The 24,762-nt window shown below is 42.2% G+C and overlaps 1 protein-coding gene across 1 annotated transcript in view; it reads right to left on the bottom strand.

The window, feature by feature from the left end:
- The window catches only part of col21a1 (collagen, type XXI, alpha 1), a 38,603-nt gene that overhangs the window by 6,140 nt on the left and 7,701 nt on the right, over positions 1 to 24,762 (bottom strand). Inside the window, exons 3-8 of the mRNA XM_078399969.1 lie at positions 20,451 to 21,011; positions 13,801 to 13,966; positions 13,458 to 13,683; positions 7,053 to 7,226; positions 6,870 to 6,947; positions 716 to 799 (exon numbers count right to left, since the gene is read on the bottom strand). Of these exons, the coding sequence (XP_078256095.1) occupies positions 716 to 799; positions 6,870 to 6,947; positions 7,053 to 7,226; positions 13,458 to 13,683; positions 13,801 to 13,966; positions 20,451 to 21,011 (1,289 nt within the window). The remainder of the gene's footprint in view (positions 1 to 715; positions 800 to 6,869; positions 6,948 to 7,052; positions 7,227 to 13,457; positions 13,684 to 13,800; positions 13,967 to 20,450; positions 21,012 to 24,762) is intronic.

Here is a 24,762-nt window from a genome sequence, read left to right as displayed (position 1 = left end):
CAGCCACATTGTGCTCCAACAATATTTCCAATAAATGAAGCCAGCAATTAATGACTGACCAAAACCTTATGTACTCTGTTAAGAACAAATCTTAAAACATTACAAATTTTCAGCGAATTATTTGACACTCTTCTTCAATAAAGCCAAGAGGCAAGAACGGAGGATCTAAATCAAAGATTGAAAGATATTTTTAACCCCTCGCTCCACCCTATCTTGCCTATCTGGAAGCTGTACCTTAAATAAAGGCAGACAATCGGGCAAGGTTTGTATATAGGAAACATGACACTTTTAATAAATAAAAACAATTAACTGCTCCTTAGATTGGTTCTGGATTTTAGATCAATAAACGACAAATATAATTATCTATATTCTATGATGAACATTTAATTAACATTTAAGAGTCAAAGGTCAAGAGAGTCAAATGTTTTATTGTCATATGTCCCAAAACAGAACAATATGTAAACTATTCTGTAATCTATAATGAACATTTTCATTAAATTAACATTCTTGTATTAATATTTATTGACTTTTCGTAGAGCGCAAGTTGAACACACATGAACGATATAGCACTTATTTTCCAGGCAGAAACTTGTGACATGTCCTGCAGTCATCATTATTGCCAAATGACTCCCACTGAAGATAGTCAAAGCAAAGAATGAGTCTTTGAGAGGGTTGCAAGCAATCAGTTGGTTGTAAAATAACATATATTAATTACCTTTATTCCTTGAGAGCCAGGTGGCCCTGGGGAGCACATACATGGCGAGGATGTAGAAATAATATCATCAAGACTATTGTCGCACTAAAGTGAAAACAAACACAAAACACTTTTAAAAAGGAACACATGCTATTTGCTCACTTTCTGTTTAAAGATGAATGGTGAGGAGTAACAATTGTACAAAGATTGCAAATATAAGTGGAAAATTGCTATAAAAAGAAAAACTATTGATGCCCAAAGCAATTTTAACAAAGTACAAACATATGACAAAGGAGCAGGAATGGTCTATTTGCCCTTGAGCTTACTCCAGCAAACAATATCACAACTGTCTTGATTTTTGACCTCAGCTCCATTTTCTCATTCTTTTTAACCCTTAATTCTGGGTAGTCCAAAAACCAATCGGCCTTGAATGTTCCACTGACACAGTATTTACCACTCTTTGGAACAGAGATTTCTGAAGATACACAATGCTCTTAAAATTCCCCTTTTCTCTGACTTCTTGTTCCATCATTAAAGAGAATCATCCCCATTACTGTCAATCTCTCAGAAAGCTTATTTAGTTCAAATAGATCACTTCTCATGCTTCTACTTAATGGACAGCTTAGGCTCATTCTGCACAATCTTTCTTCGTGACATAACCATCTCAACAAAGAAAATTAACCCAGTGAAATTTTGCTGCATGGCAAATATATCCTTGATTAAAAAAGACCATAACGATACAATATTTCAGTTGTGATCTTATTAAAAACCTGTATAGATTTCCTTTCTTCAACAACCCCTCCGCCATTGCATTACAATTTATGTTTCTTGTGCAAAGGCACCCACATATTTCTAAATATGTGTTTATAATTTGATAACTTCACATTTGTCTATATTTTGCTCTATCTTTCTGCCTATTTCTTTAACCTTTCTACATTCTTGTGTAAGTGTTATTCTCTCCTAGAAACTCACTTTTCCTTCTATCTTTGTATCATTAGTAATTCAAAGGAACAATGCATTTTGTTCATCAACAAAGTCTTTAATATAATCTGTAAAGGTTTGAGGCCTCAGAACAGATCACTGAGGAACTTGTAATAAAAAGGAACTGCAGATACTGGTTTATACCAAAGAGACACAAGTTCGCAAGTTATAGGAGTAGAATAGGCCATTCGGCCTATCGAGTCTACTCCACCATTCAATCATAGATGATCTCTGCCTCCTAATCCCATTTTCCTGCCTACTCCCCATAACCCTTGACATCCGTTCAAATCAAGAATTTGGCTATCTCTGCCTTTAAAATATCCATTGACTTGGCCTCCAGAGCCCTCTGTGGCAATGAGTTCCACAGATTAACTACCCTATGACTAAAGATGTTCCTCCCCACCTCCTTTCTAAAAGAGCGTTCTTTAATTCTGAGGCTGACCTCTGGTCCTAGACTCTCCCACCAGTAGAAATGTCCTTTCCGCAAAATGCTGGAGTAACAATGGATCATGCAGTATCTCTGAAGAAAATAGATAGGTGATGTTTCAGGTCTGAAGAAGGATTCTGACCTATCCCCGGTCACCTATCCATTTTCTCCAGAGATGCTGCCTGACCCGTTGTGTTACTCCAGAATTTTATGTCCAGTACTGAGGAACCTGCTGGTCACAATATGATAACTGCATCAGTGGGACCTTTTCTTTGCTTGTATGTTTTTGGATTTTAACCATTGGAAATTATAAAGATTTGGAGATGATGACTGTAAGCAATGACTATAAATGTTCCATGTATATCTCCATAATATTTGCTAATGCTAGCCTTATTTTCAATTGTACACTGTGGTACTAAAATTTGCATCAAGCCCAATGCTGGAAAACTTTCAACTATATTATACAACCACATTTTATTGTTAAAGAAATCCATATTTTCAACATGAGCTGCTGTAAAATAGCAACAGAAAATTATGTGGTAGTAATCAAGTTGTAACAAATATAATCTTGGTATCAGTTCCAATAAAAGCAAGGAGCTGCAGCACAGTTTAAAGAAGAAGAAAGTTAGTGATAACATTATTAGCCAGGAATTAGTACATTTTTATTGTTTCTCTGAGCAATGCAACTTTAGATAAAAAATAAAATTTGCCTAGAAATTGGAGTTCACCATTATTGTTTTGCGTTGGTTACTGCACTAATGCCCAAATGGATGGCCTACAAAGGAAAATTGGAAAACTAGCAAATTTAATTGTTAGGTTTTTACTAAATCTTTACCTACACAGTTCCCAACACTAATTGCAGAAGCTGCAGTTGCTGATCACTGCAGCTATAAAGCATGCAAAGATGGTCAGAGCCTTGACATTTTCCCCTCCAAAGTAGTCATAGAGTACCTGAAGAAAAGGTGGTCATTAAGGTGAGGAAAATGATCATGGGAGAGTGAGGGAGAGCACATGATTTCATTACATGGAAGGACTACTGGTAGAAATATGCTGATGAATAAAAGCTGAGATGGACAAACACAGACAGAAATAGATTGATGGGACAATGGAATGTGCCATACCTTGACAATTGACATACCTTGTCAATCTGCTCTGGGATTTGCTCCTTGCTTTCTCTGAGTTTTGTGTGCAAATCTTAATATCTTTTAAGGATAATATCTTTAAAAGCCAATTTCTGTTGGCAAATACAGATAAGGTCAATGGTTATCTAATTGGGAAATATTGGGCAAACCGTAGCTGCATTAAAAGGAAATGACTACTCCTGGCCCAGGGCAATTATCTCTCTCCAACACAACAACTACCACCATGTCACAACTGTGGTAATTCCTACTTTCCTTTATTAAATTCAGTAAAGGTGATACATAAACATGTTTTGCCAAATCCTCAACTCCTTTGAATTGTTCCATGATGTCCGGAGCATTCTCTGTGCCACAAAGCAAGACTGGCATCTCATATTTCCTGTAATTATTGCTCGGATCCCAGAAGAGGAGTTGGATTTGACCCTGTCACATATCCTAGTCCTCACTACTGAAATCTATTTCTGTGTCCAGAAGCCTTTACAACAGGTGCACTGTAGAAACATCCTATCAGGACACTTCACAATTTAGTTTGGCAACTTTTCTGAAGCTGTAACACTATATTCTACACTCTGTTTCTCCTCTCTTTACACTAACTGTTGTACTCATGATTGTGATTGTAATCATGTATGGATGTTTTTTACCTGGACAGCAAGCAAAATAAAATTTCTAACTGTTTCTTGGTACACGCGACAATAAAACCGATACAGTAGAGTTTGTAAAGTTTGCTGATGACACACATTAAGTAAGAAAAGTAAGTTGTCAAAGATATAAAGACATTTTGAGAGGTTAAATGAGTGGACAAAGATCTCGCACATGGAGTATAATGGGGGAAAATATATTTAAAACATTTCAAGTTTAAATATCTACAAAGTCTTGAAACAAAACATTTTAATTGATTACATAAATATTAATGAAATCATCTGGAAATGCACAAACAAAACCTACTTGATGATTTCTGAAACAGGATTCTCATACATACCGGAATATTCTGGAATAAAAGTTCAGAAAGATATAATTAGACAGATAATTAAAATAATTCAATCATATTGAATAACGAGTTTAAAATAATAAACTTCTTTACAAGACAAAAAATTGATATTCTTGGAAACACAAGCACTGCTTCACTATACTCCATTATCTATATACTAAAACTTTCGTTTGTTTGTTTGTTTGTTCCTGAACTACAGCCAAAACGTTACACGATAGCGTGACAATTTTAGGCCCACCTTATTCACCGTCATCCCTTTGGTGCTAATGGAAGATGCTTCATTGAAATCGGTGTTATATTTTTTAAGTTATTCACATTTTAAAGCTTAAATCTATCTCCTAGAGAGGGAGGGACGGAGGGGGGGGGGGGGTTGGAGGGAGGATGAGGAATTGAGGGGGATGGAGTGGGGGAGAGGGGAAGGGAGAGAAAGGAGGGAGGTGGTGGAGGAGGGTAGGGAGGGGGGAAAGAGGGGTGGTGGGGGGGAAGAGGAGACGGGGAAGGGGGGAGGGGGGAGGGAGGGGGAGTGGGGGTAGAGGGAGGGGTGGGGGGATGGGGGAAGGGGGAGCGGAGGGGAGGAGGAGGGGAGAGAGGGGAGGAGAGGGTGCTGCACCAATGCAGGAGAGGTTTGGGCCCAACAGGTCCACTTGGTCTAGTATGACACTAAACATCCTTAAGAAAGAGAAACAAACAGATTATTGGGCAACTACAGGACGCAGAGGAGATGTGGGTGAGGGATCCATCTATGACGGCAGAGGAGAAATAATGTTTATTAAAGAACGAGGACATCTTGACAGCTTCATCTTGGGAACAGATTTGGTGGAAACACAGAAATTGAGAGTAGGGGGTCGCATATTTGAAAGAGGCAGGGTGGGAGGTAATGTACTCCAGATAACTGTGGAAGTCAGTAACCGGCCAGGATTTGCCCTGCCCCTCTTCTCTTCCAGCATTCTTTCTCTCCTACAATCACTGAAGAAGTATTTCAACCATGAAACATTACCTATCCGTGTTCTCCAGAGATGTTGCCTGATCCGCTGAGTTAAAATAGGATTCAAATTAGATATTAATTAATTAAAGATATTAAAATTAATTAAGTTAAAGAATTAGAAACACCTTTTTAGTGAAGATTACCAACCCTATTCAAATGAATAAGGCCATTCTAGGTGTGCCAGCTAAGGTCGCTGTAAAGCTAATGGTTCAAAAATGGAGTGCTTCCAGCTGCTCTGCTCATTAAGTTATGGAACCAAGGTAACCTAATCTCCTTTAAATTCAGTCCTGGGCTGGACTGTAGGCAGGTATTTAAGTTCCGAACATATTTAGCTCTGTGACCCTTCTCTTTGGAACCACCAGCCAGTCGGATTCCCTTATTGTTTTGTTATTTTCTTTTTTGCATTGCATCGAGTTATTCTTCCTTTAAAAAATTTGGGTCTTTCGGATGCAGGCAATTTTACTTATATATCCTTATAACTATATTATTTTGTTTCTCTAATGTAATGGTAGAAATTTTATTTATACAAATTATTTACTTAAAATATAATTTACAAAATTATTTTAAAATGCAGTTAAACATATTTGATAAGTTCTATGCGCCATATTGGCCTCTCATAATTAACTGCATAACAGGTCAATATGAACATTAACTAAATTAATTAGAATTAAAGAGCAGTGAAGTTAAAAGCATTGAAATACAAGGGCCCTATATAAAAGTTTCATTATCAAGTAAGTAAGTCTAATTTACTTCGCTGATGAAAACATATCTTTATCTATAATCAATATATCTTGAATGAGTTAATGGGGATGAAATGTTTTTAAACATCTAATTTAGTTATAAATTGATTTCCTCAGTATGTTGCTAATTATTATTCTGCCATGTTTATCAAAATTTTGAATTATAATTATTGCAATGAAACTAAATTTTATTCATTATTATACGTAGTGCAGGTAGTTCTACTACAACATGATAGTGTTCCTAAGAAATCTCACAAAATCGCATTATATAAACGTCAATGGGGAAAATGGGTAAGGGACCAATCAGATTCACATCACTAGGATTTTGTTTTCCTTAAGATTTTCAAAAATGAAGATCTATTTAATAGTTAACATTATTTTTGCTATTGCAAGCTAAAAATACTAAAGGCTCTACATTACATAGATTAATAGAGTTTTGTTGCACAATTGTCAATAGAAGTGATTTCTTACCATTTTCAATGGCCTTTAACAACTGTGTACTTAAGTGTCAATGGTGTGAGAGGTTACATGTAAATTGCTTTTTTTCTCCAAAGATTTTTTTCTCTAAGTAAGTGGCTTTTTTCTGCTTGACAATTTCCAATCAAAATGTCAAGTGGTTCACTAGTTCACAATCAAAATTGTGTTATAATAATTCGGCCTGTGTAATGCTAATAATGTCTCATTAATCCGTGATATCCTATTTGATTTATGGAAAAACGGGGTACAGCAGAGTTACCTTGTCAGATGGTGTTGCATGAGGTGAGACAGAGGAGTGACGTTTTAATGACATATTTGTAGTATATTTATTATGCAATCATATGATCAATCACAGGTGGCAGTAGAAGTGTGATAGGACAATAGTAAGATTTAAGTAAGCTATGTTACACACAAATTATAGTACATAGAGGTACTTACAACATTTGGAATTTCACAAGCAGTTTCTCGCTGATTTTGTTCTGGGTCACAGTAAATCCTTAATTTTTGGACGTCAAACTGCAATCAACGTGTTAAACAAAAATAGCAATTATAATGTTTTCCTTAAGAAATTAAGAAAATTTCTCTGCACTACTTTATTGATTGAGAAAAAGTTCAACTTACTGGTACAGTTGCTTCTTTGTCAAAGTACTTTCCAATCTGAGTTTTTCCACTGATGAAGATACCAAGAATAGGTTCTAGTTGCCTTGTCTCAATGAATTTATTGTCTAAATACAATGTAGCATCTCTCTCTGTTACTAGGACTCGCAAAAGGTGCCATTCTTCATCAAACAGAGCCTGGATAAAAATAAAGAGAGATAAATTGGCAGCATTAATGTATTTTTAGTTTGGACCTTTTTACTCTCTTCATACCATAACATCAGAAAGCAGTCTACTTTGATCATTAAATTCAATTAGCATGCATATGATTAACTTATCCATTCTTTCAAGAGATAAATTAATCTGTTAAATCTGTTAGATAGTCAAGTACATTGAAATTAAGAATAAAGGAATTCCCTGAATTGCGGGTGACACAATAGTTCATGAAGTAACAATAAATTTATTAGACAGAGTCCTGGCCAAGTTAGTGCAAAATTTGGACCAGGTTTTCTTTTGGCTAGTTAGCAAAATAAATTTCAGACAGAATCTGCTGTTACTTCATTACTGGCGATATGAGTAACAAATCTTAAAAATAATAAAGGAAACATCCACTCTTCCACATTTAAATAACTCTTTAACTACTTGCAGAGATGAGGAGAAAGTGAACTGGAAGAGACCTGGTGCTTTCTGTTGCTAAAAGGAGGAGCTGTAAAGATTGCAGAAATGTGTGCTCTGAGACGAAGACTCTCAAGACTTTCAAATTTGTTTTTTCAACCACTATGGGTGTTTTAATGGTAATCTTCCAGGCCTTCCATTGCTACCAGATTCAGGAGGATAGGCAAGCCTACATTGCTAGAGAAGTCAGGAGGAGTACGATGAGAAAACCTCTGGGTAGAAAGGTATATCCCTCAAGAGTTTCCCCAGAATAATTATCATTTTACCACATGTACTTAGAAACAATGATGTTCAAAATAACTGGTTACTGACAAGCAAAGCTTAATCCATCAAGCCCTGTCTGAATAATTCTACCCATGGAGGTGAAGATCATCTTAACACTGATAGTTTCTAGGTCATTGCAAAAGTGTCTATTCATACATGCAATGTTTATTACCTTCTGCTAAATGTATAATATGATTGAGCCTCTCTGGTCAAGCAGAAGAGAGTTCACCTTCATCATGACCAGGGTTCAGCTAGCATCATGGCATAAGGATTTGCCAGAAATTAGGTTTTAAATGTTGATGGAATGACATAATATAGAAGGCATTGTTTTGAACCAGATTTGAATATCAACCTGCTTTGCAACAAAAAATCTAATGATTGACTCTCAAAATAATTTAATAGTCAATGGTAAGAATCCACAAAACTAAAATGAGTTTTTCCATTATGATGACAAAGTGTTGAACTGACAGATGGCTCTTAGCAAATGTGGAGTATCCCCTGACCTCTAAGTTTTCATTCCCGTGCAGGATACTGCAGATGCAAGATCCAGACTAAAACATAAACGTCCTAGCTTTAGAGTGCACATTTCTATTTTATCCATCAGTTGAACACTTAAATCCAAAGCCAAAACACCAGCGAATGTGTTTTTACAGCCACAGTCTTAGATTCCACTACAATGTTCATACTTGTACATGTAAAGCTTCTGTCCATGAGAGGTGAAATATTACCTGCAAAATGCTGTACCATCAAAAAGAAAAAAAACACAGATGCTGGAAAATTAATTTAAAACAGTTTATGCTCAAACGCTCTCAGAACCATCTAAAGGGAATTTGATAGGGACTTGAGAGGCAAGGATTTGCAGAGCAATGGGGGAAAGAACAGGAGAAAGGGACCAATGGGAATGTTCTGATAGGATGGAACGGGATGAATGGCATCCTTTTGTGGTATAATAATCCTATGATTCTATGACATAAAATCTTTTGCTGCAAAAGCAGGTTGGGTATCATGTACAATACCAAGTAGTGTAAGAAAATAACTGCAGATGCTGGTACAAATCGAAGGTATTTATTCACAAAATGCTGGAGTAACTCAGCAGGTCAGGCAGCATCTCAGGAGAGAGGAATGGGTGACATTTTGGGTCGAGACCCTTCTTCAGACTTCAATACCAAAGTCTTTATGCCATCTACAGAGCAAATGTCAGCAGTGCAATGCAATATGCTCAACCTACCTGTGTGATGTGAAAGATACATCTTCTGGATGCGCTGGGACGCATCCTCAGTGATGTGACCTGGGGTCATCAGGTCTTTCGGGTCTCACAATATCAGACACCCTCGCCCAGGCGACCCAGCCGGGGTTGATCAGGCCCCGACTTGCGTCCCAGCAGCAACCGCCCACGGAGCAGCCCTCTTAATCCAAAGCCACCTAGTGGCTTTCTCTGCGGCTTCACTTGCAGATTGAATGGCCCTCTTCTTTACCAGCCCCGTAATTCCCAACTGGTTGAGGACTTTGCAGAGTGAGTGTCCTGCAAAGCCTTTACAGATCACCTCTATGGGTTCATAGTGTGTCTTCCAGCCTCTGTCCTGGCACATCTCCACCAGTTCCTGGTACTATGTGCATTTCCTCTCATTAGCTTCTTCAATACACTCTTCCCAGGGCACTGTCAGCTCCAGAATGATCAGCTGTTTTGTCACTTCGGAGGTGATGATCATGTCTGGTCGGAGTGATATTGCTGTGATGTGCTGCGGAAATTTAGGCTGTTTGCCCAGATCGACGTGCAGCTGCCAGTCAGGGCCGTGTAGAGGAGGCCCGCCCTTGTTTCTATTTGTGGTCAAGGCTTCTCTCCAGCTTTGACAAAAGTGATTGTTTTCTTTAGTGCTTGGTGGTGTTTGCTGTTACTGATGGCAGTGGCTATGCTCTCAGCAACCACCTTGAGCACCTGGTCATGGCACCACCAATAGCGACCTTCCCCAAGGGACTTTGGGCAGTTACTGAGGAGATGTTCTAATGATCCGCTTCCAGAGCATAGTGGGCAGGAAGGTGTCTCGCTTTTACCCCAGACGTGGAGGTTTGCTGGGCTTGGTAGAGCATCGTAGATAGCTTGGACAAGGAACCGGACGCGCTGGAAGTCCGCCTGCAGGATGTTTGACCAGTTAATCCTGCGCTGCGGTATGCTCTCCCACCTTGTCCACGCTCCCTGCTGCCTGAGCCCCACCGTCCTGCTCACACACTCTTCCTCCACACCTGCTCGGACCTCTTCCTGGATTAGATGGTGTCTCTCCTTGCCCTGGGCCTTGCCAACCTAGGTCTTAGGGAAGTATCCCAAGCCCACTCTGCCACTTGCCATGACTCCCACCAATGCCTTTTGCCTTAGGTGTGACTCTGTCACCTCCACTGCTTTCTCCGCCCTCCATTTCCTCCCTGTTCTCACCTCGATGCCAGCCGATGGCACCTTCTGGTCCCTGGAGTCCCTGTACTGTAGGGCTTCTCTTGTTCATGCCACCATAAACTCTTCAATGAGGCCACTGAATGGGAGCTGCAAGATGTTACTGGTCCCATACAGTGCTGCACTGTTGAGGCTGCGGGGAAGGCCAAGCCACTTGCGGAGAATGCCACTGATCTTCCTTTCGAGGGACTCAACTGTGGTGAATGGAACAGCGTAAACCAGCAGAGGCCACAGAACTCGGGCAGGATGGAATGCTGATAGAACACATCAATCAGAGAAAATTGACACAACTGACTGATATTTTATACTCCTCCATTACAAATTCACTCCCTCCACCACATACAAGAAGCCGAGGCTTGCAACCAAACTCTTAAACCCACGACTTTAACCATTCAGAACGATCTGGTAAATACAAAGCCATCACCAGCACATTTTCCTCCAAATCACTCACCCTGGAAATTTATCATAGTTGCTTTCTGGCCATTGGTTCAAAATCTTCAAGCTCAAGTAAACTACATCTGTTACGTTGTTTTTACATTACTTCGTAATTTGTTGTTTTAGTTATTCATTCATGGAATATAGACATAATGACAATGTTGGTATTTGTTGTTCATCCCTAATTCCCCCTGAAATGAAGAAGCAGCTAAGTGCCAAACTCATTAGTGGGCCAGGCGTCACATAGATATAGGTAATGATGGCAAATTTCCTTCCCTGAAGGATATTTGTGAACCAGATTGTTTCTTATGATATTGAATATTTTCATAGTCGCCATTAGTGAGACTAACATTTTTCAATTTCCAAACTTAATTATTTGAATATAAATTCTACAGATACCATCATGTGATTTAGTTAGTTAGCATCCATCTTTCTGCGAAAGACGATGGTGCGGCTTTGATGGTGCGTCTGATGATCTCTCTTGGACCCACAATACCTCAACACTGATCAAGAAGGCTCACCAGCGTCTCTTCTTCCCGAGGAGACTAAAGAAGGTCCATCTGTCTCCTCAGATTCTGGTGAACTTCTACCGCTGCACTATCGAGAGCATCCTTACTAACAGTATCACAGTATGGTATGGCAACTGCTCTGTCTCCGACCGGAAAGCACTGCAGATGGTGGTGAAAACTGCCCAACGCATCACCGGTTCCTCACTCCCCTCCATTGAGTCTATCCAGAGTAGGCGATGTCTGCGAAGGGCGCGCTGCATCGTCAAGGACAGCTCTCACCCCAACCACAGAATGTTTACCATCCTCCCATCTGGGAGGCGCTACAGGTCTCTCCGTTCCCGGACCTGCAGGTTCAGGAACAGCTTCTTTCCTGCGGTCGTTACCTTACTTAACTCTGCGCTTCGGTGATTGCTGCCATCCCCCCTACCCCCCCTCGGGCACTCCTCCCATCAGTGACTGATCTCGCTCACCGGAATTTCCACTACCGCTACTGAATTACTGTATATATTATATGTTTTACTATTCCATCGCATGCACTCTGGTTAAGATGCTAACTGCATTTCGTTGTCTCTGTACTTGTACACTGCACAATGACAATAAAATTTGTATTGTATTGTATTGTATGTTGTCCTGTTTGGAGTGGGGAATGGTTCATCTATGGTTCCATTTCTTGCCTGGTTGACTGGGCCTATCAGACCCTCCCACAGCTTCCACAGGTGAGGTTGTCTCTGTTCGTTGGATTGGGGATTGTGTTGCTGTTGCCAATGATCAGTCTGTGGTGTTGGCATCTGGCCTCCAGCGTCTTGAAGCATATGCTGTTGTGGAGCTTCATACCCACCTGGAGGTCCTTTCTCCACCTCCCCCGATCTTCTGCAACCGCTTCCCAGTTGTCAGTGTCAATGTTAATGTTTGTCATATCTCTTAATCATATCCTTGTAGCGAAACTTCAGTCTTCTTCTTGCCCTCCATGCATTGGTGATGTGGATACAACTTCACCGCTGCACATCAATGTGCTCAAGATGCATATTTTGTAGACCGTTATCTTGGTCTTGCTCGTGAATTTCTTGTTCTTCCATGCCCACTTCGTTAATCTCCCGAAGGTGATTGCTGCCTTTCCTTTTTTTTTTTTTTTTTTTAATTTATTTTTGAAAAGCATATGTACAGATAGAAATAAAAGACAAATTTGTTATAAAGTTCTTACATGGCTTCAATTTTTAAATTTTTAAAGAGAGAAAATAAAAATAAAGAAGAAAGAAAAAAAACCTATAAACTATTGGGAAGAGAGAATTTTAAAAAAAAGGTATAACTATAAAAATTAAAGGGGGTAGATCCGGGAGACAATAACTACAGTTGTACATCCAACCCTAAACTCAAGTTTCAACTTTTAATTTTTAATTTTTATTTTAGTCCTGTGTCAAACCCTTTCCTATACGTGAATTAATTTCCTCATCCAAAGAGAAACTATCAGTCACTGTAGATCCTAGGTAAGTGAATCTGTTGACAGTTTACAGTGGAGTAGTATTTAGGATTTTTTTTTGATTGAGCTCACATCAATAGTTCATTATCTCAGAACTCAGGCTGCTTGTCATGACATTAACCACTGAACATTGTAACTAGTTGTAACTAGTTGTTCATGTTAGGGCAGCACAGTGGCCAACCGAACATTAACAACTCTACTGCACTGGTAGAGCTGCTGCCTCACTGTGACAGAGACTTGGGTTCAATGCTGACTTCAGATGTGTGGAGGCTTCATGTTCTCTCTGTGACCACGTTGGTTTCCCCCGAATTTTCCAGTTTTCTCCCATATCCTAAAGATAATAGGCATCTATAAAATAAAGTTGCCCTAAATGCGTAGAGAGTGGATGAGAAAGTCTGTTAACACAGAACTAGTGTGAAAGGGTGATTGATGGTCAGCATGGACTCGGTGGGCCAAAGGTTCTGCTTCTATGCTGCATTTCTAAATATCCACATGCAAATGGCTTTGGTTTATTTTCTGGAATTGATAATCTACATAATAAAACTCTGAACAAGAGATATCAATAAAATAAATGTTAGGTCCATATATACATACAAGTGGTCCACAACAAATAAAATATTTTTTACCTTTATAAGTGCTGAAGTGAAAGTCACAGACTGTGTATCATTCACTACTTGAGTTGTATGGAAAATTACTGTGTTGTCTTCGCCATTCAGTGTAACAGCAGTTTGAATTGTACCATCTAAAGATAAGATTCTCCACAAATCCCATTTTTCTTTTGTTGCGGGTCTCTTGAATCGTAATGTGGATACAAAGACATAGGAAGGTGGAAGGCCATCAGGAAAGATATCCCTGTAATCAAAATCCTTGTTTTATAAATAAGGGAAAACTCCATAAAAAATTTAGCATTGTTGTTTGTAAAGATACAAGGAAATTATTTCCTTATAAGTAGATTCTGAAAATTAATACCTTGTTTTTTCAGTTAAATCATCCTCTGCTGTAATCCTGTAACCTCTTTTGCCGTGATAAGAGCCTTCTATTCTACTGGCTTTTTTCCTAATATCTAATCCAACAAGGATATCAAATCCCTTTTCATCGCGAGATGCCACAGGTATTCTTGTAGGGCAGACAGTTTCTGAAAAGAACAATATTTTTTTCGCTTAAAGTTCGCAAATACACTATTAATAGACATGATGATGGATAGTATCTAGAGTGTGGCAGGACAATGTTACATCAAAATACACTTTCCCATTATATGGAATTCATGGTGACTTGGTAGTTTGGATTCAGAATTGGCTTACTCATAGAAGACAGAGGGATGTAGTGTAAGGGTGTTATTCTGGCTGGAGGTCTGTGACCAGAGGAGTTCTGCAAGGATTTATGCTGGTACCTCTGTTTGTTATATATATAAACGACTTGGGCATAAATGAAAATAGATTGATTAGTAAGTTTGCAGATGACTCCAAAGTTGGTGGAGTTGCGGGCAGTGATGAAGGCTGTAAAAGTATACAGTGAGATATAGATCAGCTGCAGAAATGTTGTACTTTGGGAGGTTGAATGTAAGGGAAATGTATACAGTTAATGGCAAGACCCATAACAACATTGATGTACAGAGGAATCTTGGGATCCAAATGCATAGCTCCCTGAAAGTGGCAACATAAATAAAGAGTGATACAGTGATAAAGAAGGCATATGGTATGGTATAAGTCATAGCATTGAGCAAAAGAGTCAGGAAATCATAATGCAACTTTGGTTGGGCCGCATTTGCAGTATAGTGTGTAGTTCTGGTCACCCGATTACAAAAAGGGTGTGGAGGCTTTGGAGAGGGTGCATTAGCCATATTAGCCATATGAAAGGTTGGACAAACTCTGGAGCATTTTAGGCTAAGGGGAGATCTAATAGCAGGATACAAAATTATGAGTCATAGATAGGGTAGACAAACAGAACCCTTTTCCCAGGATGTGTTTCTCAAAGACTAGAGGACTAAAAGAGGACTTTAGAGGACTTAAAGACTAGCTTTAAGATCAGAGGGGCAATGTTTCAAGGAGAGGTGCAGGACAAATCGGTTTTACACAGGGTCAAGTCAAGTCAAGTCAATTTTATTTGTATAGCACATTTAAAAACAACCCACGTTGACCAAAGTGCTGTACATCTGATTAGGTACTAAGGAAAAAATGAAACATACAGTTGCACGCAAACATAACAGCACATACAAAACAGTTCACAGCGCCTCCTCAATGAGCCTCAAACGCTAGGGAGTAGAAATAGGTTTTGAGCCTGGACTTAAAGGAGTCGATGGAGGGGGCAGTTCTGATGGGGAGAGGGATGCTGTTCCACAGTCTAGGAGCTGCAACCGCAAAAGCGCGGTCACCCCTGAGCTTAAGCCTAGACCGCGGGATAGTGAGTAGCCCCAAGTCGGCCGACCTGAGGGACCTGGAGTTAGAGAGGTGGGTTAGAAGATTTTTGATGTAGGGGGGGAGATGTCCAGGGAGTGGTGGACGCCTGGAATGTGCTGCCTGGAGTGGTGTAGGCAGATATGATAGTGGCATTTAAGAAGTTTTTAGATATGCAGGGAATTGTGAGATGTGAGTCACGTACAGGCAGTGGGCATTAGTTTAACCTGGCATCATGTTCCGCATGGACATTCTGGCTAAAGGGACTGTTCCTTGGCTGTACTGTTTTATGTATGAGACTAAATAAAACTAAGCAGAAAGTCCACCTGCTTTTAGGCTTTACCTTGTAGCGACCATAGAGAGTGGTCCTAGGTGTCGAACCCTCAGATTGGCCAGCAAGGTCACGTGTGGGTGCGACCATAAGGATTGGTCCAGGGAGTGAGACCGCTGATTGGACAGCGTCGTCACGTGTGGTTTTGGCGCCCAAAAGAGTGAGTTGGAAGACTTCTTCGAAGTGAACAGTTAGTTTTAATGGTTGTCTGTAATCTCGTTAAGTAAACTTTGTGATCGAATATTGCTGTCGCAATAAACATCTTCAACAAAGAACGAGCCTCCAGACTCGCCATATTGGTGACCCCGACGTGATCCAGCCGATCACCTACCATGAGTGAACAAGACGCCTCGTTTTTGGCTTCTATGCCCGGCACACCGGAGCTAAGCGCGGTCAGCGTTCACCTTCCGTCGTTTTGGGCACATCAACCACAATCTTGGTTTGTCCATACCGAAGCCCAGTTTCACTTAAGAAACATCTCAGCAGACGCGACAAAGTACTACTACCTTGTCAGCGCTCTACCGCCAGAGACGACCGCACGGGTGATGCGGTTCATCGTCAACCCTCCCGCAGAAGACAAGTACGAGGCCATGAAGGCACTGTTGTTACGAACCTTCGGATTCAGTAGGCATGACCGAGCTAAGAGGCTTATGCACCTACCGGATCTCAGAGATCAACTGCCGTCCGTTCTCATGGCTGAAATGTTAGCGCTAGCAGGTGAACACACGGATTGCCTCATGTTCGAGCAGGCATTCCGAGAGAAGCTTCCCGAAGATGTCAAACTCATGCTCACGGATTGTTCTTTTAAGGACCCCGTGGCATATGCAGAAAAAGCCGATGCGCTCATGGCGTCCAAATCAAAAAGAAGCGGTTCGGTCAACAAGGTCTCGGCATCAGCGGCCGCGCCACAGCGGCATCAAGATGGCACAGCGTCTCCCGCCATTTCTCCAAAAGCCCGCCAAAAGGATCCGCACAAGCGCGGCTGGTGCTATTACCATCTACGATGGGGCGGAGAATCCCGCAACTGCCGCTCACCTTGTACCTTCTCGGGAAATGCCTCGGCCGATCGTACATAGAGGCGGTTGCGATTGGCCAGAACCGCCGCCTCTACGTCCGAGATCGATTCACGGACACAGAATTTTTGGTTGACACGGGAGCCATAGTCAGTATCATACCGCCGACCGGCCTCGAGACCAGATCGGGTAAGACAGGTCCTACCCTCATCGCGGTTAACGGCAGCCCCATCCACACGTACGGTACGCGGACAATGTCCCTGGCTTTAGGCATCCGCACGTACGAATGGCCATTCATTATCGCGGACGTCAGTCAAGCAATCCTAGGCGCAGATTTCCTCTGGGCCTTTTCACTAGTCCCCGATGTCCGCGGTAACGACCTTCGACTCTCCGCCAGCAGCGATGAGCCCGCCGCTCCGCCGGCCGCCACCCCGCCCAGCACGACTGTCCAGGCCATCGTCGCGGCCCCCGACCCATATGCTGAGGTCCTGGCGGGGTTTCCAGAGCTGCTCATTCAACGCTTCGATGCCCCTTCGGCCAGGCACGGCGTGGTCCACCACATCCGCACCGAGGGCCCCCCCGTTTTCGCTCGGGCCCGGTGGTTACCGCCCGACAAGCTGGTGGTGGCGCGGGCAGAATTCAGGAAGATGGAAGAAATGGGCATTGTCCGTCAGTTCGACAGCCCGTGGGCCGCGCCGTTGCATATGGTCTCCAAAGCATCTGGGGGGTGGAGACCATGCGGCGATTACCGGCGCCTCAATGCCATCACCATGGCTCACCGCTACCCCATACAGCACCTACAGGACTTCTCGTCTGGACTGGAAGGTGCCGTGGTGTTCTCCAAGATCGATTTGGTGCGGGGCTACCACCAGATCCCTATGCGTCCGGAGGACATACTAAAAACTGCCACGATCACTCCGTTCGGGTTGTTCGAATGGTTGCGCATGCCTTTCGGTTTAAAGAACGCGGCACAGGCCTTCCAGCGACTCATGGACCGTGTTGGTCGAGATTTGCCTTTTGTGTTCATTTATTTAGATGATATCCTGGTCGCCAGCCCCTCGGAGCAGGAACACCTGGCCCACTTGCGGACTGTATTCCAGCGGCTCCAAGACCACGGGCTCATCATCCAACCCTCCAAGTGTCAATTTGGCCTCCCTTCTCTCGATTTCTTAGGGCACAGAATCACCCCTGCCGGTGCCACCCCTTTGCCCGAGAAGGTGGAAGCTATCCGTGCATTCCCGCGGCCCACCACAGTGAAGGGTCTGCAAGAGTTCGTGGGCATGGTGAACTTCTACCATAGGTTCGTCCCGGCAGCAGCGTGGGTCATGCGCCCGCTCTTCCAGTGCCTCGCGGGTAAACCTGCAGAGTTGGTATGGTCCTCGGCCGCGGAGTCGGCCTTTGCAGCAGCTAAGGCGGCTTTGGCAGACGCCACCATGCTGGTCCACCCGAGCGTCTCCGCCCCCACGGCCCTGACGGTTGATGCATCTGACGTGGCAGTGGGAGGGGTTTTGGAACAGCAGGTCGGTGGCCTTTGGCAGCCCTTGGCGTTTTTCAGCCGTCAACTGAGTTCGGCTGAGCTGAAATATAGCGCCTTTGACCGAGAGCTTCTGGCTCTCTACTTAGCTGTCCGTCACTTTAGGTATTTCCTAGAAGGCCGCCCGTTTGTGGCCTGTACGGACCATAAACCGTTAACTTTTGCTTTTTCCAAATTGTCTGACCCATGGTCGGCCCGCCAGCAGCGGCACCTGACTGCCGTCTCTGAGTTTACCACCGATGTCCGTCATGTTGCGGGTAATCTTAATGCCGTTGCTGACGCCCTGTCTCGGCCTGCTGTTTCCCCCATTTCAGCGGTAGACTGAGGTGGATCCCCAGGAGCTTGCGGAGGCACAGCTCCTGGCGGACACCGCCTCGGCATACCAGTCCGCCACTTCAGGGTTGAAGTTGGCTCAGGTGGCCTGCAGGCCGGCGGGCACAAAAGTCTGGTGTGATGTTTCCCTTCCCCGTCCCAGGCCGGTGGTGCCGCCCTCCCTTCAGCGCCGGGTGTTTGATGCCATCCACGGGCTGGCGCACCCGTCCATCCGCTCCACCTCTGCCTTAGTAGCCGCTCGGTTTGTGTGGCATGGCCTGCGAAAGCAGGTAGCCGCTTGGGCCCGTTCCTGCGTTCCCTGCCAGACCGCTAAAGTCCAACGCCATGTCCAGCCCCCGGTACAAGAGTTTGCAGTCCCAGCGGTCTGTTTTTTCCATATTCACGTGGATTTAGTCGGACCTTTGCCTTCCTCCCGGGACTACACCCATCTGCTCACGGTGGTGGATAGGTTCACCCGGTGGCCGGAGGCTTTCCCATTGTCAGATACCTCCACTGCCTCTTGTGCTAGGGCCCTGGCCCTCCATTGGGTGGCCCGTTTCGGGGTTCCGTCTGTTATTACCACCGACAGGCGGCCACAGTTCACCTCTACCCTCTGGACCACGCTAGCAGAGCTGTACGGCTCCCGGTTGCAACACACCACGGCGTACCACCCTCAGGCTAATGGGCTCGTGGAGAGGTTCCACAGACAACTCAAGGCGTCCCTCAGTGCAAGGCTGGAGGGCCCGGACTGGGTAGACCAACTTCCCTGGGTCCTTTTGGGCATCCGGACCGCTCCTAAGCAGGATCTCGGTGCTTCGTCCGCGGAACTAGTATATGGCTCGCCACTTCGAGTACCCGGAGATTTGCTTCCGGAGTCCTCTGGTCAGCTGCCTCCAGTTCCGTCAGTTTTAGCAGCTCTCCGGGCACGCGTGGGTTCCCTGGCTCCGGTTCCGACTTCGCGTCATGGGTGTCTCATGGTGCATGAACCGCCTGCCTTGAAGGACTGTGAGTTTGTATTTCTGCGTAGGGATGCCCATCGTTCCCCGTTGCAGAGGGTCTATGAAGGGCCGTTCCGGGTTTTGCGTAAATGGACGGTCACCTTCACCTTAGACGGGGGCGGCAGGAGTGAGCTCGTCTCGGTGTCCCGGCTTAAACTTGCGCACTTGGATCCGGACAGCCCTGTGCTGGTCGGCCAACCGCCTCGGCGAGGCCGTCCTCCTGCAGTTCCACCCGGTCCGGGACCCCCCACTCCTGCAGTTCCACCCGGTCCAGGACCTCCCGCTCCTGTGGTTCCGGCTGCCCCTCTCCTTACTCGTTCTGGTTGCGAAATCCGGCTCCCTGCTAGGTTCCGTACCTTGGGTTCTGGGGGGGGGGGGGGTCATGTAGCGACCATAGAGAGTGGTCCTAGGTGTCAAACCCTCAGATTGGCCAGCAAGGTCACGTGTGGGTGCGACCGTAAGGATTGGTCCAGGGAGTGAGACCGCTGATTGGACAGGGTCGTCACGTGCGGTTTTGGCGCCCAAAAGAGTGAGTTGGAAGACTTCTTCGAAGTGAACATAGTTTTAATGGTTGTCTGTAATCTCGTTAAGTGAACTGTGATCGAATATTGCTGTCGCAATAAACTTCTTCAACCAAGAACGAGCCTCCAGACTCGCCATAACCTTAAAAATATTTAAATAAACTCCCAGCAAAAGTTAACATCTTGTGAATAAATATTGCTGTGATTTACTTCATTATTTTCGAGTTTTTAATTATGTTTATCGCAAAAGAAACTAGTGAACACATGCTGTGTTCATTTGAATTCTACCCCATTTTGTTTCAAATATCAACGGCTGGAACAGTAGACCTTACAGATTGTATAACAGATTGATTAACATATTATCAATGTTGCAGCTGACCCATTGTTATTCTCAAGTAGTGCAGTGCAAACATTTTCATTTTAGTGCTTCGTTACAAGTGTAGCAACACTGCACTTTAAAATATTATCACTGTAAACTGAAGGAATGAAGTAAGTTACGAAAAAAGATTGCTTTTACCTTCACAAAGTTTCTGTTTCATTATTTCTCTAATTCTGGACATTCCAGTGTAGTCCTTTACATGGAAAATATAAGTAGATGATGGCTTGTTGGCAATTGTTCGAAGTTCTGCATCTTCTATTTCCTGGCCAACTCCAATTGCAAATAATATAATTTTCTTTTTCCTTGCTGCTTCTGCTGACTCCTTCACATCATCCTGGGATCTTCCATCCGTAAGTACAATTGCTACTTTGGTAACGGCATTAACAGCCCTGGTTGAGGTAGCAAACACATTATTAACTCCAAATGTTATGGCTTTTCCCGTTCTGGTGTTTCCACCCCTATATATGATCGCTTCCATTGCTTCCATCAAGTCTTCATTGGACCTATGTTGTTCCAATGGGATTTCTAGCAAAGGATCATCACTATATTGTACAACACCAACTTGTGTAAATGTAGTCCCTATTTCAAAACTGCTGGATATGTTAATAATCCAGTTTTTGACTATTTCAAAATTATCTGGTCCTACACTGAAGGAACCATCCAAAATAAAAACTAAGTCATTTGGAGCAGTTCTGCAGCCTAGAAGAAAAGGAGAAATATAACTAATAAAAAGACATAAAATGCATAGTCTGCAGTACAGAATCAACATTATGAATTTCACTATAATTTTACAGTAATTTTTAAAATTTGAAGTTTCACACAGTTGTTAACTAAAAGATTACACATGGTTTATATATTATAACTATATTTGATGGCCATAGTAGTTGTAAATTTCTAAACTGAAAATCACAAATCTTTTTTGAAAAACACATAATCAGCCATTTTGTATTAAAATCTTAAAACCTTAATACTCGAAATTAAGGTTTACAGGTATAAATCCAGATTAGAAAGGATATATAACAGAGATCCTTCTCCATAGTCCGAAGAAGGGTCTCAACCCGAAACGTTACCCATTCCTTCTCTCCAGAGATGCTGCCTGTCCCAGTGAGTTACTCCAGCTTTTTGTGTCTGTCTTCATATATAATTTAGAAACTGATTGGCATTCATAAAGGTACATTAATGGACTGGCAATGGTCAATGATAGTGCTGGGGACACAGGGCCAGTTAGTGGATTGGTGGAGTTAAGCGATGAGGGACTTGAGGGAAAGACCCCATGGCAGGAAATTATTTGACCTGAACAAAGTCTACATGAGAAGGTTTCTAAATTCCACAAACTAAAAACTTCTTGACATGGTCTATCACAACTGCTTCTGCATTTTCATTATCTGTAGCAATAGTTTATACCATCTTCTTATGTCAGTCAAAATGAAGCAGATCAATGGTTCAATGATTAGATGTATGCTGTGGAGCAGGCACATTGTTGGAAGAGTTGACAAGTTGCATTTTGGAGAAGAAAAAAGTCTAATGGCTAGGGAGGGTCAGCACTTTACTGAAGTTTGGGAGACTGTGAAAGGTGCAGATGCTGCATAGAATAGGATGGATTGAATAGAAATTGGGAGTAGAGCATCAGGGAGTATCATATCATCATATCATATCATATATATACAGCCGGAAACAGGCCTTTTCGGCCCACCAAGTCCGTGCCGCCCAGTGATCCCCGTACATTAACACTATCCTACACCCACTAGGGACAATTTTTTATTTTTTTTTACATTTACCCAGCCAATTAACCTACATACCTGTACGTCTTTGGAGTGTGGGAGGAAACCGAAGATCTCGGAGAAAACCCGAGTAGAGTGGAAGGTTCGGCGTGCAATCAGATGGAGACATTGAATAAAGGTTTGGTCAGTTAAGTGGTTAGATATGCTACTGGGCTGATGTCTTGGATACCAGTCCAGGTATATGATTGGAATGGCAATGATGATAGGGAGAGGTTGGTTGTTGGCTCGATATGTAATAGGCAGTCTTAGGATATTGCCATATTGAGCCAATAACCCAATCTCACCCTATCACCATTGCCATTCCAATCATGTATCTGGACTGGTAGGATATTGCCAAGTAAGTTGCTGGGAAAGGTTGCTGTAAAAAGACACCAGGGGAAGTATTTAAAGGACAACCTACCTTAAATAAAAGTATTTAAAGGAAGTATTTAAAGGATTGTAATATCTCAGACTCCATGGCTGTGAACTAGGTAAGTCAAACATTCTTAAAATATCCAGTTACGCCCTGCTTCATTCAGAATATGTCCTGGAAGTCATAATACTATTTTACATAGATGTGCACTGCAGTACGTGCTTGGTGGTTTCCATGTTTTCTATACATTGAGAGGCCAGATTGAATTTGAAGAAGTGAGGTACAACAAATGAAATGTAAACTGGTTTTAAATAAAATTAAATTACATTTTTCAAACCAATTTTTCTGACAAGGTACAATTGCAAAATGTAAGAGGTATTTAGACAAAACATGAACAGGCAGGGAATAAAGGGATGCAGTGTAAGAGGCATTTAGACAGACAGATGGGATTATTTAGACTGGTATCATAGTTGATGCAGACATGGTGATTATGCTAGATTAAAATGATATTTTTTTTAGTGTAGATTTTAAAAATTATATGATGGTTCATAAACAGAGAGTAAATATTTCCAGTTGTGAGATTCCAACTAAAGGGACCAAATATATACGGGCCTAAAAAAATCCAAAAGGGAATTCAAGAGAAACTTAACCTAACCAATGGGGATAATATGGAACATTCATCTGTACAGAAGCACAAGTGCCTTTAAGAGAAATTAGTTAAGAGAAACTAGATAAATACATGAGGGAAATGGAATTAAGATATAGGCATAGATGAGGTACATGAAGAAAACTTTCCAGAAGAATAAACACTGGAGCAGGATATCTGTTCGAAATGGTTTGTTTCTATGCTGTAAATTCTCCACTATTCTATGTAATTATGTATTTGAATACAAAAACATGGATCACTGGTTTGCCACCACTATAAACAAGGTTTCCACTGAATGTTATTGAATCAATTGTGGCATGTTGGCCAAGAAATTTAAGACAATTTTATTTGCATCAATGTCATGAGTATAAAGAATACGAGTAGAAATGTTTCTGTTGTTGTGCCCAGGATTGTAGTAACACTGGGCACAACCCAGGTAAGGACAACAGAAAAGAATCTCTCCAAATTCCTTCTATTTTATTACTAATATGAAGGTTTGGTCAGCCAAATTAGATGCACTTGCGACACTCCATTAACATTTTTCTGTATATGCTATAATTAGAAGTTGAGGTTCAAAATGTAAGAACATGTTCTCTACAATTTTAGTATAAAAATAACATAATGGCCACACTTAATCCTGCTTAACAAAAATATTGCGCCTTGGTTTAATTAAAGTTCCTTTCCACTGTTTATCTCTATGAGGCCACTGAGGTGGATATGTAGGATGTGCCAAACAATAATCTTTTCCTGTGGACCTATGATCTTTAGGAATTTGATTGTGATGGCCAACAAAAATTCCAATCTGTTGTTCGTTGGCATGCATGCAAACATATTGCGATACACTTCTAGCCTAGAATTTTCTTCTTATTTGAACAAAAAAAGACGAGGCCTTTCAGATGCATAATTTATGCTTAAAAGTAGTGGCCAATGTACTCAAGCTGCAAATATAATAAAATAGTTCTGCTTTAAATTCACATCAGGTCTGTTGTTATCTTAAGAGAAGAGAAATAGGATATCACTTCTAATATTTTTAATGTGATGGTGGTTTCATACATAAAATAGACATCCATCTTCCTTCTTTCCAGATACTGATTTATTTGTTGAGGTTTCATTTTTTTCTGCTTTTATTTCATATTTTCAATGGTCATGAAGGATTCTAAAATAAATATGCCCAGATACTGATTTGTAAAAGAAGGGTCACGACTCGAAACATCACCCATTCCTTCTCTCCAGAGATGTTGCCTGTCCTGCTGAGTTACTCCAGCATTTTGTGTCTATCACTGATTTGCAAAATATGTACCAATGTGTATAAAATAAATAAGATAAATATGGTCAGGCCTGGGTCTGGTAGTACGGATTATGGGCAGTCCCAGTTACGAAAAGTTTGACTGCCATGTAAGCAAAAAATCATGGTATATAAGATTAGCAATCAGGCTGTGAGACTGGAAGTCATGTTGAGCGTGGGGATGGAGGTTTTTGGTCGAACAGTAATCTTAATAGTTACTCAATGTAATTGTTGATCATGAGGTGTCGCAGGAGGTAGAGTTGATAGAATTAGAAGCAATTGTGGGAGGAGAATTGTTAATGATTTTGGTGAAGGTTTGGTTTTGTAAATCAGATGAAACAGTGAACCAAGTCAGCAAATTAGTGCATTGGGAGAGAAAGGCGGCA

This window comes from Rhinoraja longicauda, chromosome 5, assembly GCF_053455715.1.
Source record: "Rhinoraja longicauda isolate Sanriku21f chromosome 5, sRhiLon1.1, whole genome shotgun sequence".
In the NCBI taxonomy this organism is placed as follows: domain Eukaryota; kingdom Metazoa; phylum Chordata; class Chondrichthyes; order Rajiformes; family Arhynchobatidae; genus Rhinoraja; species Rhinoraja longicauda.
The sequence above is the reverse complement of the archived record's forward strand: the minus strand, read 5'-3'. Positions and strand labels throughout refer to the sequence as shown.